The 15,243-nt window shown below is 42.7% G+C and overlaps 1 protein-coding gene and 1 long non-coding RNA gene across 4 annotated transcripts; one reads left to right on the forward strand and one right to left on the reverse strand.

Annotated features, from left to right (window-relative positions):
- Positions 1-1,017: 1,017 nt before the first annotated feature.
- LOC119341036 lies at positions 1,018-4,182 on the reverse strand. Its single transcript, XR_005164843.1, has 2 exons — positions 2,638-4,182; positions 1,018-1,292 (listed from the first exon to the last, which is right to left on the reverse strand). It is a non-coding gene; the product is annotated as an uncharacterized LOC119341036 (long non-coding RNA).
- A 3,194-nt stretch (positions 4,183-7,376) lies between these two features.
- On the forward strand, positions 7,377-14,776 carry LOC119341041 (protein BONZAI 3-like). 3 transcript variants are annotated; one of them, XM_037612945.1, is made up of 17 exons: positions 7,378-7,690; positions 9,227-9,274; positions 10,091-10,236; positions 10,318-10,366; positions 11,151-11,207; positions 11,353-11,523; positions 11,599-11,733; positions 11,842-11,903; positions 11,986-12,073; positions 12,154-12,265; positions 12,356-12,432; positions 12,509-12,646; positions 13,271-13,435; positions 13,501-13,614; positions 13,968-14,064; positions 14,158-14,350; positions 14,433-14,776. In XM_037612945.1, exons 1-16 carry the CDS (start codon positions 7,526-7,528, stop codon positions 14,304-14,306), a joined length of 1,773 nt encoding a protein of 590 aa, XP_037468842.1. In that variant the 5' UTR covers positions 7,378-7,525; the 3' UTR covers positions 14,307-14,350; positions 14,433-14,776. The 3 variants fall into 3 exon arrangements, with proteins under 3 accessions (XP_037468849.1, XP_037468842.1, XP_037468834.1); XM_037612952.1 differs by having other exon boundaries at positions 7,377-7,690; positions 14,161-14,776; XM_037612937.1 differs by having other exon boundaries at positions 7,379-7,690; positions 14,158-14,776.
- Positions 14,777-15,243: the final 467 nt, after the last annotated feature.

Consider the following 15,243-nt stretch of genomic DNA (forward strand, 5'->3'; position numbering starts at 1 on the left):
TCGACAGCTTCTTGGCTTGCACTCCAAGCTCTCCGGATCACGTTCGTTCCAAAAATCACGCTCCCGAAAGTTTCATTCCGTTTGGACTCCGTTTGATATTCCTTTTCTTTGAAATACTAAAATAGGCAAAAAAAACAATATGGGTTGGGCCTCCGGTTAGTAGGTTAGTCCCAAAAATGATATAAATGTGTAAAATAAAGCCCATAAACATCCAAAAGGGGTAATATAATAGCATGGAACAATAAAAAATTATAGATACGTTGGAGACGTATCACACCTCTTGCGTATCACTTATATCTTTTGAGTTAAAGCAGTTTGCTCATGTGCTTCACTTATATCTTTAGAGCACGACGGTACTTATATTTTATACAAAATCATTTGCACTCGCATGCCTCACTTATATTTTCTAAGAGTTTAAATAAGAAGTGGTAATTTGCACGAGCTAAATGTTTTGTCTAAAAATGTAGGCATATAAGAGTGATATAATAAAAACTTTCATATAGATCACCGAATGCGAAGCGTAAGATCAACGAAATTGAAGTTATAATATGGAATCTTAATAGTTAATAAACATTAGTTACAAAGAACACTACAAGAAACCTGCTAATCTATGACAGATTTTGTCCGTCATCGATCAGGGAAAAACCATCATGGATGTACTTCCATGACAGATTTGGAATCTGTCATGTATCACGCATCATAATTTGACACCGCACCTTCCATGACGGATTTGACCGTCACGGGTCTGCCCCCAGGCCCGCCCAGCCCAAACTAGGCCCAAGCCTCTGTGATAGAAAAAGCCGTCATAGACAGATGCCACGTAGGATTTTGAATTGATTTATTGGAATGACGTGGCTGCCTACATGTACATTATTTTTCGTCACAAGAACCGTCATGGATTTAGAAGCTATTTAAATGGTGTCCATCCAATTATCCCATTTAAATTCAGTTCAATTTTGAGACAACACTTTTTTTAACATACACTGATCATAATGTCAACTTCGACCCAAGACAATATTTCCAAAATGACATATAATACACAAATCATGTAGCATTTATACAAGCATCCACCCGTATATACAATACTTCAATTTACAAAATCCTCAGTGAAATGATAATTTACAACATCAATTGAGAAAATACAAAACAGATCAAAGTTAGGAACTACCACACTCCACTTTACATCAACAACACATAAAAGTTTCTTAAAGCCCCTTAGCTCCACCTCACAGCTCATTCTTTCAGTTCTCTCGGAGAAGTTGCTCTCCATCAAATTCAATGTAATGCAATTCCTACAGACAAGATTAAGCACATCAGAAGCATCAAGGGAAATGGATTAGAAGGAAATCATCAGGGAGGAACAAAAATCTTATAGATCAGGGGAAACTATCACAACAAATAGCATGGTTCTGGGCTTGGTAGGTACTGTCCTAGAAAAACATTTACTAAGAAGCCCTTACAAAACTATCTTCAATGATTCAAATCAAGTTATCTTAGTTAGATGATCAGATGCGAGCTTCACATCATGTCCTAAACATGCATATTGTCTACTCTCACAGAAACAACCAGTACAGATAAATGTCCTGAAAATTTCTTAGCAAAAGTACATTATAAGATGATAGTAATATAATAGCCTTGCATAAGAAAGTTCCAAGGTCCACAAAATATTATACACATATTACTAACCATGGTTCATAAGTTCTAATTTTCACAAATATCAGACAACCAATTTCACAAACTGAAGATTGGAACGACAACTTGGTGAAATAAATTTATCACAACTCAATGGAGTGACCATGTTAGAGGCCTGAATGTAACATCACTTTCCAGCTGCCAGAGCATTCAAAAAATCTATTGAGGTATGTCATTATGTGGGAAAGGACAGCCCCTCTACTAAGAAAAATGAGAACCATAAAATTTATTTAGTTTCCATGACTAGAAGCAAACAGTTGAGATGGTTGTCCAACATCGTTTGAGATATACGAGATAGAGTTGGGGTAGCACCAATTGAGGAGAAGCTTGTCCAACATCATTTAAAATGGTTTGGGCATATTCAGCGCAGGCCTCCAGAAGCTCCAGTGCATAGCGGACGGCTAAAGCGTGCGGAGAATGTTAAGAGAGGGCGGGGTCGACCGATTTTGACATGGGAGGAGTCCGTTAAGAGAGACCTGAAGGATTGGAGTATCGACAAAGAGCTAGCTATGGACAGGGGTGCGTGGAAGCTTGCTATCCATGTGCCAGAGCCATGAGTTGGTTGCGAGATCTTATGGGTTTCACCTCTAGCCTACCCCAACTTGTTTGGGACTAAAGGCTTTGTTGTTGTTGTTGTTGTTGACTAGAAGCAAACAGTCTAGTTAATTTGGCACCAAGATTTTGCTTCGAGAAGGTAAAAAAAATGGCACTAATGATTATTATTTTAATATCTTGTTTTCTGCTACAATAACGCAGCCGAGTCTCTCTACCAGATAAGGGAACGATCTTTGGTTAGCTCACTTTATATGGTATAAACATATTTAACTCACATATGTGCAAAGCAAATGAAATGAGCTTGTTTGCCAACAAGCTGGGATAGTATCCTGTGGAAAGCAAGCAAAATGAACACATGACCAGAGCAAAGGGAAGAAGGGAGGGGGATACCTTCAACATTTGTGGCTGAGGCCGACAACACCATCACCGGAGCTAGCCCAAACCAACCCAAACAGCATGATGAACCCCTTCTCTGTTCTACAATGAACCCCTTCTCTGTTTTACAGTCCTTCTTGCACATTCATAAATGGATGAAGCAAGTATTAACCTTTAAATAAGTGACCTGAATAGCAGTTATGAACCAACTATATAATTTGTGGATTTTCAAAGATTATAACCTATAAAGAAGTGACCTAAACAGCAGCGATGCAACATCTTTTTTATATGTTTCTTCAACATTTTGCTTTCTAAAGTACACACAATTCTTTCTCTTGCATAAAGCAATATATGTTCGCATGATATTTAGAACTGTAAGGGGGAAATGATCATAGAACTGTAAACTGTTGTTTGTAGGTTGCTATTATACTGAACATTATTTGGCATCACAAGTTGACCACGGACAAAGTATATATATTTGATGAGTCTATATTAATTTGTGTTAAGAATCTGTTTTTGTATGTTTATTTGAGATCTTTATGATTCCAAGCAATCATCTACAACACTTGTAGTAAGCAAGTTTGCATGTACAACTCTGTTTGCAGACATGCTACTTTTACTTCTATCTGAGGACTGCATTTACTATTATTTTGGAAGATAACATCAACAAAATAACTGGATACTGCACTAGTACGTATATGGTAATCAAAATGTAAATATTCAGACCAAAGTATCAGAAAAAGGAGATTATATTTCACATAAACTTGACTGAAACTAAATCAGAAAAAGCCATGTAAACAGGACCACGACTAGAAATATGATGTGCCTCTTTCAGGTATTGGAATTTTGAAACAAGAAAGGCATCGAGTACATGACAGCAACCACAGACATGGACTACAGGAAGATTAGGGAGGGGTTTTGTTCAAAATAAAAGCCAAGTAGCTACCGTGTGCAGACTCATGGACGCATACAGATGGGGAGCGACCGTTTACTACAGGTACCATCCCGATCTAGACGCATACCAAACCGTGGTGCTTACTCATATTTATATATGTAACAGATGCAAGTGCCATTCAGATTTGGGGTAGAGGGGGGAGAGAGAGGAAGCCCACCACGTACACGCGCATGACGACAAGCTGTACATCGCCGGATGGGTGGACGGGTTCAGGGACGAGGAGCACTGGCGTTCGCCGCTGCCATCGTCGAGCGGGACAAGGCCGTCGGGCCCGCGCTCATCCCGAACATGCCGCTGCAGGGTGCGCCCATCAGGACATACTGTGGGAGGTCGGCCACGCATGGCCCTATTCGACGAGCACCGTCCAGCAGGTGGCAGGCGACGAAGAGGATCGGCTGGAGCCGCGCTGGCGCCGAAACCCTTGCCACGGGGATGGGTTGCTGGAGAGCGCTAGTGGTGAATCTAGCCGGAGGGGAGGAAGGAGCGGAGAGAGGGGAAGCTGGAGGTAGGATGCGCGCCGGCCATAGCCGCCGAAAGTCATCGGAATCATGGGGGCGGCGGCAAGGAGTCGCGTGGGAGGAGAGATGGGGGCTGCGGAGGGAGAGAGGAGCGGCGGAGGAGGGATTAGGGTTAGCATTTTATACCAGGAACGGTTAGCCGGGCTCGAGCGGGCTTGAGCGGGCCTGCCAGGCTGTACTAGTCCGTCCATGACAATATTCGAAAACGTCATCAGAAATCCATCATAGATTAACAGGTTTCTTGTAGTGGAATATGAGTGTTAAGGTTTGTGATTTACTATTTCATTAAAGTGCCAGTCGTGGCATGACCAGGACGTTGGAGCGTTCGGTATCCCTGATTGATATCCGTCATGTTGTCCAGGCCAGTTCGCGTGGTGGTTGAACTCCTCCCAACCTCCTCCCTAGGGGCGAGATATAGTCGTTGCGCGTCCTTTTTTTCCTTCTCTATTTCTCTTTTTAAGTGCACACTAACAGGTGGGCCCGTTATTGTAGACGCTTAAGCGAGAGATCCTACCGTTTCGCTTGAGCGAGATATAGTCGTTGTGCTCCCCACCACCTTGTATCGGTTGGGCCGTTTATTCTGTGTATATATAGTGGTAAAGCAGTATAGAAAATTAACTATCTATCATTCAAACGCCTTTAACCGAACGGAATTGTGACAAAAGGGTACAAGCATAAAGGGGTCCAACGCGCTTGGACAAGACCTAGTTTTTTTTGAAAAATAGAGGCAAATCAAACGGATATGCCCTAAGTAGGGGCTCAAATGTAATTGTTTTAATTTAATAATGATTTAGCATTCAAAATGTAAGGACCGATCTAGCGAGCGGTCGACTGCTCGCTAGTCGTCCCGAGCGGCCATCTAAAACAGACAATTTTGGTCCCTAATCCATAAAAGGTAATTTGGCCCTTCCAATTGATAAAACAATTCTAATTAGAAAAAGTATCACGTACTAAAAAAGTACTACAAAGAACAGATATGGACCCATTTATTTTGGGTTTTCAATTTTTTAAAAAGTCACAACTTTTTAGATCGCGCTTCGGAATTAAGATCCGTTTTCACCGTTGGAACCCTCGCGACGTGCTCTTCAAAAGTAGATCCCATATGAGATGTTTCGACGAACTAGTCTTCCTGCCAACTAAATACCAATATGCGTGCAACTAGACTACATGTCGCGTCAACTAAGCATATGCGTGTGCCAATAGTCATTCTGCCAACTAAACATCAATGTGTGTGCAACTAGACTATATTATCGCGCCAACTGAGTATATGTGTGGTGTCAATAGTCCTGCCAACTAAACATCAATGCGTGCGCAACTAGACTACATTGCCACGCCAACTGGGCATATGTATGTGCAACTAGTGTCCTGCCAACTAAACATCAATATGTATGCAACTAGACTACATTACAAGCCAACTGGGCATATGTGTGTGCCAATAGTCCTGCCAACTAAACATTAATGTGTGTGCAACTAGACTAAATTACAAGCCAACTGAGCATATGTGTGTGCAACTAGTCTTCTCTGCCAACTAAACATCAATGTGTGTGTAACTAGATTACATTACAAGCCAACTAAACATCAATGTGTGTTCAACTAGACTACATTACAAGCCAGCTGAGCATATGTGTGTGCAACTAGTCTTCACTGTCAACTAAACATCAATGTGTGTGCAAGTAGACTACATTACAAGCCAACTGAGGATGTGTGTACAACTAATATTCTCTGCCAACTAAACATCAATATGTGTGCAACTACACTATATTATAAGCCAATTAAATATTAATGTGTGTGCAACTAGAGTAAGTTACAAGCCAACTGAGCATATATGTGTGCAACTAGTCTTCTCTGCCAACTAAACATCAACGTATGTGCAACTAGTCTACATTACAAGCCAACTAAGCATCATTGCGTTGATTCGGTTAGCTGCACTGTCGTCTTCAGATCACTAGCACGTCCCCAAAAATTGATGTTGAGACCTGCTAGCTTGTTTTCCTCGTGGCACAACTCCAGCTCCAAAATGTTTGAATCTAGGCAAGCATGTATCAAAGAAACTGAATAAGGCAAGGCCAAATCGGTGTAGCTAACAACAACGAGCAGGATCCAAAGAGAAGTACAACTAGGAGCGGGATCCAAAGAGTAGTACAGTGTTGACGCTCGATCCCCACTGACGCTCGATCGCCATGGCAGTTGCCGTCGCTGCTGCTTACAGGCGACCCCCAACATGAGGTAGCAGGTACCTTGACAACCACCACGAAACCGCCATCCACAACGACGACGCTGACAACATCTCTCTCTGGCTCTGAGAAAAAGGGGAGAGGGCGGCGGCGCTGCTGCTGCTTCGGCCCCACGGCCGACCTGCTCGCCGCACTCCGTCGCTCCGCCGAACAGAGCGTCGGCGAGGATCTCCGTGCCCTCAGGATTCGATGCCAGCGTGGACCTCCGTGCCCGGCACGGAACAGAGACGAGGAAAGGGGATCGAGAAGAGGAACGAGAGAGATGGCAGAGTGGATAAGGCGAGGAGAGAGAGAGATATGGAGTGGTCGTTTCAAACAGCGACCTGTCGTCTAGCGCGGCCGCTCGGTTCGACTAAATCGTGCACGGCCACTTTTTAGATTTTGGGAAAATGTAATTGTCCCAACACGGGCGAAACATGACCTAGGAACCCGGTTTGACGAGACGTGTGGCATTGGTGACGTGTCGCTTTGAGAAAAGAGAAACCCGCGTATCAAAAGTAAACGCTGGTTCGCGATGGTTTTCGGTGTGCGATGGGCCATTTGTACGATGGTAATAATGCACGATGGACCATTATTGACTAATACCTCTGTAAGTTTTTGATGGTCAAGAAATTCCTGATTATTACATTTTGTGCGGGGGAATTAGCGAGAATGTGCACGGCTATACGGCATTGGTTAAAAAAACGACATCGGTAATGCGGGATGATGCCCCCGTGTGCTCAGGTCGTTTCATCTGGTCAATCAATCAGCTCTCTCGTTATTCGGAACCGCGTAGTATAAGGTCCCGTTTGCTCCACGAAATATCGCGGCGATCTCAGATTTGGTTCCCGGTCCTTTCCCCCTGTCCCGCGCTGCCGCGTGAATAATAATGGCCGAAGAAATATATAGGACCTTTTTTCCTTTCGGAAATCATCAGGCAACTCACGGCAGCTCTTGGTTTCCAAAAATGGAACAGGCGCGTGGGCCACTTCGACCAGCGTCGTGCCCTCCGTGCCCCTCTCGACTCCTGTGCGTGCGTGCGCGTTGAGCGAAAACGCCTACAAATATCCATCCCTCCGCCGAGAGCCCGGAGCACGGGATTTGCGAACGAACGCGCTCTGTCTCTCCGCCTCTCAGCTCTCAAACACGTCCACTCGTTTCAAAAAAAAGTCCACCCGTTTCAAACTTCTCCGGCGGCTCCAGGGCCGAGATCAGGGATGGGAGGGTGCTTCTCCGGCGACGTCCGCGGCGGCATGGAGGCCGTCGGCGGGGGCGCGAGGGGGGCGGCGGCGGCGGTGCAGGGCCAGGGCCAGGGCGGGCCTAACGAGGCGGTCGACCACTTCTTCCAGGGCCAGGCGCTGCGCCTCTACACCCCTCTCGAGGTACGCTCGCTCGTTCCCCTCCACGGGAAACCCTAGTAGCTAGTGTCCAGTCCAGCGCTGCTCGCTAGTCGCGGAGACTTTCCCAGAATGGTATGGTTCGCGGATTCGTGGTCTCCATTGGAGCAGGGTTTTTGGGGGTGGGAAGGAATTTGGGGGCCCTCGCGGATCGCGATCGGCTCTGGCGACCGGAATTTGGTGGGCTTTCGCTGTCAAGTGAGGTGGATTTCGGGTGCCATTGTTTGTTTATTTTGGTAAATGCGCTTCGCTGTCACAGCGTACAGATGTTTCGATTATTGCCACCAAAGACCAAACCTCTCGGCATTGCAATTGTCGCTTTGATTTTGGTTTGGATGATTGGATCCCAGTATCCCACATTTTTATCTGCAAGTGTGCCTCGCTTTGCGCCAATTTTTTAATGCGGGCAATTTAGGGGGCTTTTACTCAAGAGTTTGGGTTTGAGGCGGGTTTTGTGAAATTCCGTCGCTCGGCTCTGAATTGGGGTTTTTAGATTGTTTTGGGGATAATGTGTAGTATTGCATATTTAGGTTTTGGTGCCATTTTGTCCGCTGGTCTGCGTCCACGAAGATTGTTCGGTACTATCATGTGACGTGTCCTTTGTACTCTTATAAGTTCACATCGAAGTACTTGGGAAATTCGTCTCTGTCAGAGTCAAGTCGGATGTGCGGCGCTAGCGCACCTCAAGCACTGCGTTCCCTACGTTTTGGAATTTATTTATTTATTTGCATCAACTGCATGCGTGCAATTATATTCGTTACAGTTTTTATTTACAAAATGGCATACGAGTTCTTGGTGACCTGCTTGTGCACAAATAAGATCCTGACGGAAGTGACGAAGTAATGTTTTTCAGTTTCCGCATGTGGTTTCTCAATTGGTGATCGCATATAATTTGATGGACTGGTCTCTGGAAAACATATTTTTAATATTGATTAATATTTTGGCGCTGGAGTATTTTCTGGAAGTGGATCAGGAATGATCAAAGATATTTTAGGTCGGAGTGGGTGGTGGACATCAATCGTTTGCTTTAAAAATGGAACCATGTTGTGCAGAGAGTCGCACTAACGTTCACACACTGGACGATGAACTTTATGTCCTACATACAACCAAACAATTTATTTTATTTTATTATAAGATTTACTCAATCTATTTCAATTAGGAGTTGTTCAGACAATATAATACCATGTCTTCGAATTCTCAAGGATCCAAGAATGTGCTTGCAGTGGGTTGTGCGCCACCTATGTATCATGATTTGTGATGATGGGTACAGGAAATGTGCGCCACCTATAGAGTTCATCTGTTAGAACGTTTATAATGTTTCCAATGCATGTTCAAGGATACCATATACTTGGATATGTTCCAGCCAGCAATAATGTAGAACCAGTTCGGTGTATGTTGGTGCTGCATGCTAATATGTTCTCAACTAGCTGATAGTAAAAAAAATTAAAAAAAAAACTAGCCGATAGTGGATGTCAATATAATCTGCCTTGATTGACATGTCGCCATCTTCCTGCATTGCAGCTATCCTTTTCAGCTTCCAAGTTGAGAAATATGGATGCTCTTTCTAAGGTAAAAACTACCATCCAGTTCTTCCATGCATTTCGATCTGTACGTATATTTATATTCCCTTTCCTGTAGTGCATCTTACTGTACCCTAACTTAAAAAGTGAAGTTAAACTCTGTTGGAACTGAAGTAGATGCTGCTCAATGTTGGATATCCTTTGGCTTTTTGCTAAAAAATGTCAAGTTTAAAACAAAGAAAACTATATGTTATTATGTATGAACAGGTGCAAATTTGTGATTCTGTATCCACATGTCATTTGTTTACCCTCTTATTGTACCGTTTTCACCTTTTCTAGAGCCAAAAAAAGTGTGCATGAACAATCTTTGAAGTTTCAAATTGGCATTGATTCTCCTTGTAGTTTTATGATCAAAGTTGTGATACATAAGGCAAACAGAAATGAATTTCTATTTTGGCCCTATAAGTTATATGTAAAGAACAACAATTCAAGCTAATATTCAGTTTTAGCTAACAACAAGATGGTTACATTTTGAATAGCTGAAACATGAAACCACCATCCCGGAAAGCGGCATGCTCATTTTCAAGATATGTTGCTCTCTTTTTCAGTTTATTTTGATATCTGTTTGTACATCCAAGATCATTGCATTGCCAATCTATGCATATTCAATCATTGTGCTTAAGTATGTTTCGTTTGCATCAGCTACACTAGAAAACATGCATCCTACTGTCAAAGTTTTCATTGTGGTGTACAAAATCTTTTACAGCAAAGTGTGTAACCGAAAATTATGGTGCTTAATTCTGCTTGGTTGTTTTTCTCGTGTATGTGTATTTATCCTCCTCAGCTATAACTCTGCTTGGTGCAGAGTGATCCTATGTTGGTGGTTTACACAAAAATGGATGGAAGGCTAGAAGAGATCGGCCGCACTGAAGTGATATTGAATTCACTGGAACCATTGTGGATCACAAAAGCTATGATAAATTACCAATTTGAGATTGTTCAACCGCTCGTGTAAGTTTATAAAACTATATACATACTGATTACTTGTAGAAAGCTCATACTTACTGCTACCTCCTTTTGGGCTCATGATAGGTTCAGGATATATGACGTTGACACAAAGTACCATAACACACCACTGAAGGTATATTCTGTGCCCTTAATTCATGTTTTTGCTTCACCCAAATTCAGTTTGAGTGCTTAATATCTGTGTAGCCATGCTTCAAATCAAGACATGCTTTCTTGTTTTATTTCACTGTTCTTTGTTATTTTCTTATGGCTACATTTAGTGTGTCAATTTTCTATAACATTTCCTGCTAATATAAAATAATAATTTTTAAAAAGAGCTTTGTGGTCAGTACAAGACAAGGCAGTCATGCAGGAGAAAAGGGCCAATATGTAAAACGAAGTGAAGGTGCCAAGTAAAGTGGTGAACTTCAGTACAATGTTTTGTACCGAAAAATACTACAGAGTGATGCATATTTGCTCATCAAAGAGTTAACCCTCCTAAACTAATGGACTGAGTAACCATGTTAGACATATAGTAGCCAGATTACACGTTTGGGGACTCATTCTTTTTTCCACACACATGTAGCATGCTAGCTGTTGTTTGCTCATTTTTTCGCTCCTGCATAATGTAACATCGGGTCAAAAGATGGAAGGTATGAAAATTTACATAAATATTGTGCTCAAAACAAGTGGTAGAATTTTCACAGTTGCCAATATTTAGTCAAAATAATCTGGGTGATGAGGTGATGGTAGAGTTGTCTTAACAGTTTCATTGCGCAGAAAAACAATTGTAAGTTGGCTGTGGGCTATCTTTTACCTTCAGTGACTCACACAAGACAGCAACATTATAGCCTGCTTAGAATTTATAGTCTATTACTTTATATGCAACTATAGAAGCCTGAATCATTTGTATTATGCAGATGTTGAACTTGGCTCAGCAAGATTTTCTAGGGGAAGCATTCTGCAATTTATCCGAGGTTGTGCAACATCAGTTATATGATACAGTACAATGCATAATCCAGCTGCAGTATATAATTTCTCTGAATAAATGCAAATGAAGAAGAGAGACACACAAATGCACTCTCCTGATATTTATTTTGCACCCCTTTGCTCTTTTCACAGATAGTCACAAAGTTCAACCATAGCCTGACTTTGAACCTCCGAAATGGCTCTGGACATGCCCTTCAGGGCACAGTGACAGTACATGCGGAAGAAACTGCTTCATCAAGGATGGCAGTTGATATGCAATTCCACTGCCTGAACCTGGATAACAAAGACACGTTCTCCAAAAGTGTATGGTTAACTTCCTTGGTAGTTATAAGGTGGCAAATTAATTGCAGTTCTAAATAAATGGTTTTTATTGTGCAGGATCCCTTCTTGAGAGTATCAAGACTCTCAGAAAGTGCTGTTGCCATTCCTATATGTAAAACAGAAGTGATCAAGAACAATTTAAATCCTATTTGGAGGCCTATAACACTGACATCACAGCAGTACAGTAGCAAGGCAAGTAACATTTTTCTAGTATATGAATTTTTGTGTCGGACTTGTTTAACACATGTGTAATTCAAGGTTAATCTAATTTTCTTCTTCTAATATGTGACTTTATTTCAGGATGACCCACTGCTAGTTGAGTGTTTTGATTTTGATGCCAGTGGCAACCACGAACTTATTGGGTAGGTTGGGTGAGGAAGTGTTCTGGCATCTTTTGTCATTGATCCCGAGTTTAATTATTTTTGTTATTTTTCTGACAAATAGGTCTCTCCAGACAACTATCGCTCAGCTTGAAAATCTATATAACTCAAAGGCTGGAGCAAATTTTTACAGCCATAAGGGACAAAAGAAGGTTAGATTTCAACTATATGACACAATAATTAACAAAAAATTACTCCATCTAACCTCTCGACGTAACCAATCTGTGCTCAGTTGAAAGGACAGTTGTTCTTGGATAAGTTCCAGGAAAAAGTTCAACATACTTTCTTGGACTATATTTCCAGTGGGTTTGAGCTCAATTTTATGGTGGCTGTAGATTTTACTGGTTAGTTCTAATTGTGAGCTTCAATGGTTTATCTGTAGCTCTGTCAGTCATTTGTGGCTTATGTGTGGTTATTATTCCATGTGTTTCCAGCATCAAATGGTGACCCTCGCGTACCACAATCTTTGCACTACATTGACCCCTCTGGCAGACCAAACTCATACCAGCAGGTTTGGAATTTTCTGACGTTGCTAGGATATTCTTTAAACTGAAAGCCTTCTCATTGAACCATTTGATGTATACCAGGCAATTCTAGGGGTAAGCGAAGTTCTACAGTTTTATGACAATGATAGACGATTCCCTGCATGGGGTTTTGGTGCAAAGATACCACGAGGATCTGTATCCCACTGTTTCAACTTGAATGCAAGCACCAATGACTGTGAGGTGAGATTAATGCCTGATGAGCTACTGCCAATTTTATTTTATTAGTTTTTGACAATGGATGATATCAAAAAGAAACATTCCCCTATAAACCAACTCTTGGACATTTGTGTATTTTGAGCTATGAGCTTTGTTTGTTTCCTTGTTTTGCTTTTGCAGTAGTATTAACTGAACAACTAATTCTTCACACATGAGAATGTAGTGCTACAAAGCCAAATTGTGTTCAGCTGCATCTCCTGCTTTTGGCTTCCTTACAAATGTTAGTGCAGATATTGGTGACTAAGAAATTAGATTCCTGTTGGACTCATGAATCTCAGTAGTTACAAAATAGTGATATGGCTTTATCATATTTGCGCTGTCTCATCCTCTTTAACTACTTATATTTTCTCTTAACATCTCTTTTAGTAGTCATAAGTGTCACCTATTGGCACGGCAAATATAGTGCTACAAATGATGTGTGGTATTGTTCCTGAAATGTTGCCAAAAAATAAAAGCAACCTATAGAATAACTGATGGTATTTATATTGCTTAGATCAGTTTTTCGGATCTTTTATATTTACCCGCTGATGGCACCTAGATTTCTTACACCGCAGTTGATGTTTAGAGATTTTTCTGTTCCTATCACAGGTAGTTGGAGTTGAAGGCATCATGTCAGCGTACTCTTCTACTCTTTACAGTGTTTCTCTTGCGGGACCAACCTTGTTTGGGCCAGTGATCAGCAAAGCTGCAGAAATTGCCAGCCATTCTGTGCAATATGCAAACAACAAATATTTTGTCCTGCTCATTATCACGGTATGTAACCATATATATCCTCATGTGACCTCTGTTCAAAAAATTTAACCGAGCATTGTATGCAGGATGGAGTTATCACCGACCAGCAAGAAACAAAAGATTCTATTGTAAGGGCATCAGATTTGCCGTTGTCGATTCTCATCGTGGGAGTCGGGAATGCTGATTTCACTCAAATGAGGGTAAATCATTTACTGAATACGTGATAAATATTTCATCCCCTGAACATTTTTCTTGTCATCTCGGTCTTGAATGGGCTGCATGCTGTGCTTTGGCATCTGGCTATTTCTTAGTAGCTTTAGTTTCGGTCCGGCAGTTTGTCGCTGCCCTTGTTAATTGCATCTGTGGGTCCAACGAAGCCGCAGGCATGCACTTGCACCTACCAGAAAGTTTGCTCTAGTTATCACATGCAGTTTGCCTGATAAACAAAGGCTGCCGGGACCGGAACATGCTGCTCTGTGTGATCTTTATTTTTGTCACCGCAACACGAAGTAGCAGTAACATCTTATCTGGCAATTCTCTTTGGCTTTGTCAGATCCTGGATGCGGACTTCGGTAAGCGGCTTGAAAGCTCAACAGGCAGGGTCGCGACGCGCGACATCGTCCAGTTCGTCCCCATGAGGGAAGTCCAAGGTCAGTATCAGTTTTGCATTCTGTCATCATCAACTTACACCAACTCTTTGCTCATAGTACCACCGCTGAAAACAAGCGTGACGATTTTATCAGCAGGTGGGCAGGTCACCGTTGTCCAGAGCCTGCTGGAGGAGCTGCCTGGGCAGTTCCTGGAGTACATGCGCACTCGGGACATCAAGCCGCGACCGCCCCAGCACGCCTCAGCGCCGCCAGCTTACCACCCTCCTCCTCCCCAGCTGTGAAGGAACCCCGCCGGGTCCGCCACCCCACACAAGCTGGTCTGCGCGTACGTACCAGCTGGCAATTGTAGATTCCACCGTCTATCTGTCTGACTAACTCCCGTCGCCGTTGTCTCCACATCACGTTAGGTACTGAACCCCGTCGATAACTTCTCCACCCAGGTTTAGGACGTGGCTGCAAACACTACGTATGAAAAATGAGACGCCTCCTTGTATTTTTCTCGCTGAACTGCTGCTATGTTGGTCACTTTGTCGCCGACAAGGAATTATCTCCAGGCCACCCATCCTGTCACTCTGTGCGTTTACTTGAGGTTTTGTTTATCGTTCATCCCAATTCATGGGTCGGCTATCCGCGGTCGCCTGTTGCTGGAGAAGGTGAAGGAGAAAAATTGCGGGAGGCTTGGTATCACATTTGTTAAGCAGAGGCATAATGTACTCTTTTCAACCTTTGGACTAAATAGGCGGGACTGAAATTATTCAATTTAGTTAAGTGTCGCTAACTTATCCAGGACTCCTCTTTTTCCTCGGTGAAACAAGAAATCATTTTATTAAAATGAAATTCCTGAGTGTTTGATGAAAAACTACCACTTTAGGGTTCCTGTCCCACGGAACTACTACTTTAAAAAAAAAACTGACCAATGACCAAAGTCTACCGATTTTTTTTTAATTTTGTGTATAAAAACTACCAAGTCCGGTTGATGACCGTTTCAAGCGATTTAAAGACTGGAGTGGCCCACCTCTATGCCTAACGGCTAACGGCGCCATCAGCTGCCCGTGAGTGCTGCTGCTTGGTTGGGTCGTGCCAGACCAGGTCAAACCATCTCGACCGGCTCCCCCGTTCCCCATCTCACTCTCCCTTGAGCTCCTCCCTAGCCCTAGGCGGCGGCTCTAGTGGCAGCCATGGATGCAAACTCCAGCGGCACAAATCATTTGGCGGCAT

Source organism: Triticum dicoccoides, chromosome 1B (genome assembly GCF_002162155.2).
Source record: "Triticum dicoccoides isolate Atlit2015 ecotype Zavitan chromosome 1B, WEW_v2.0, whole genome shotgun sequence".
Taxonomy (NCBI): Eukaryota; Viridiplantae; Streptophyta; class Magnoliopsida; order Poales; family Poaceae; genus Triticum; species Triticum dicoccoides.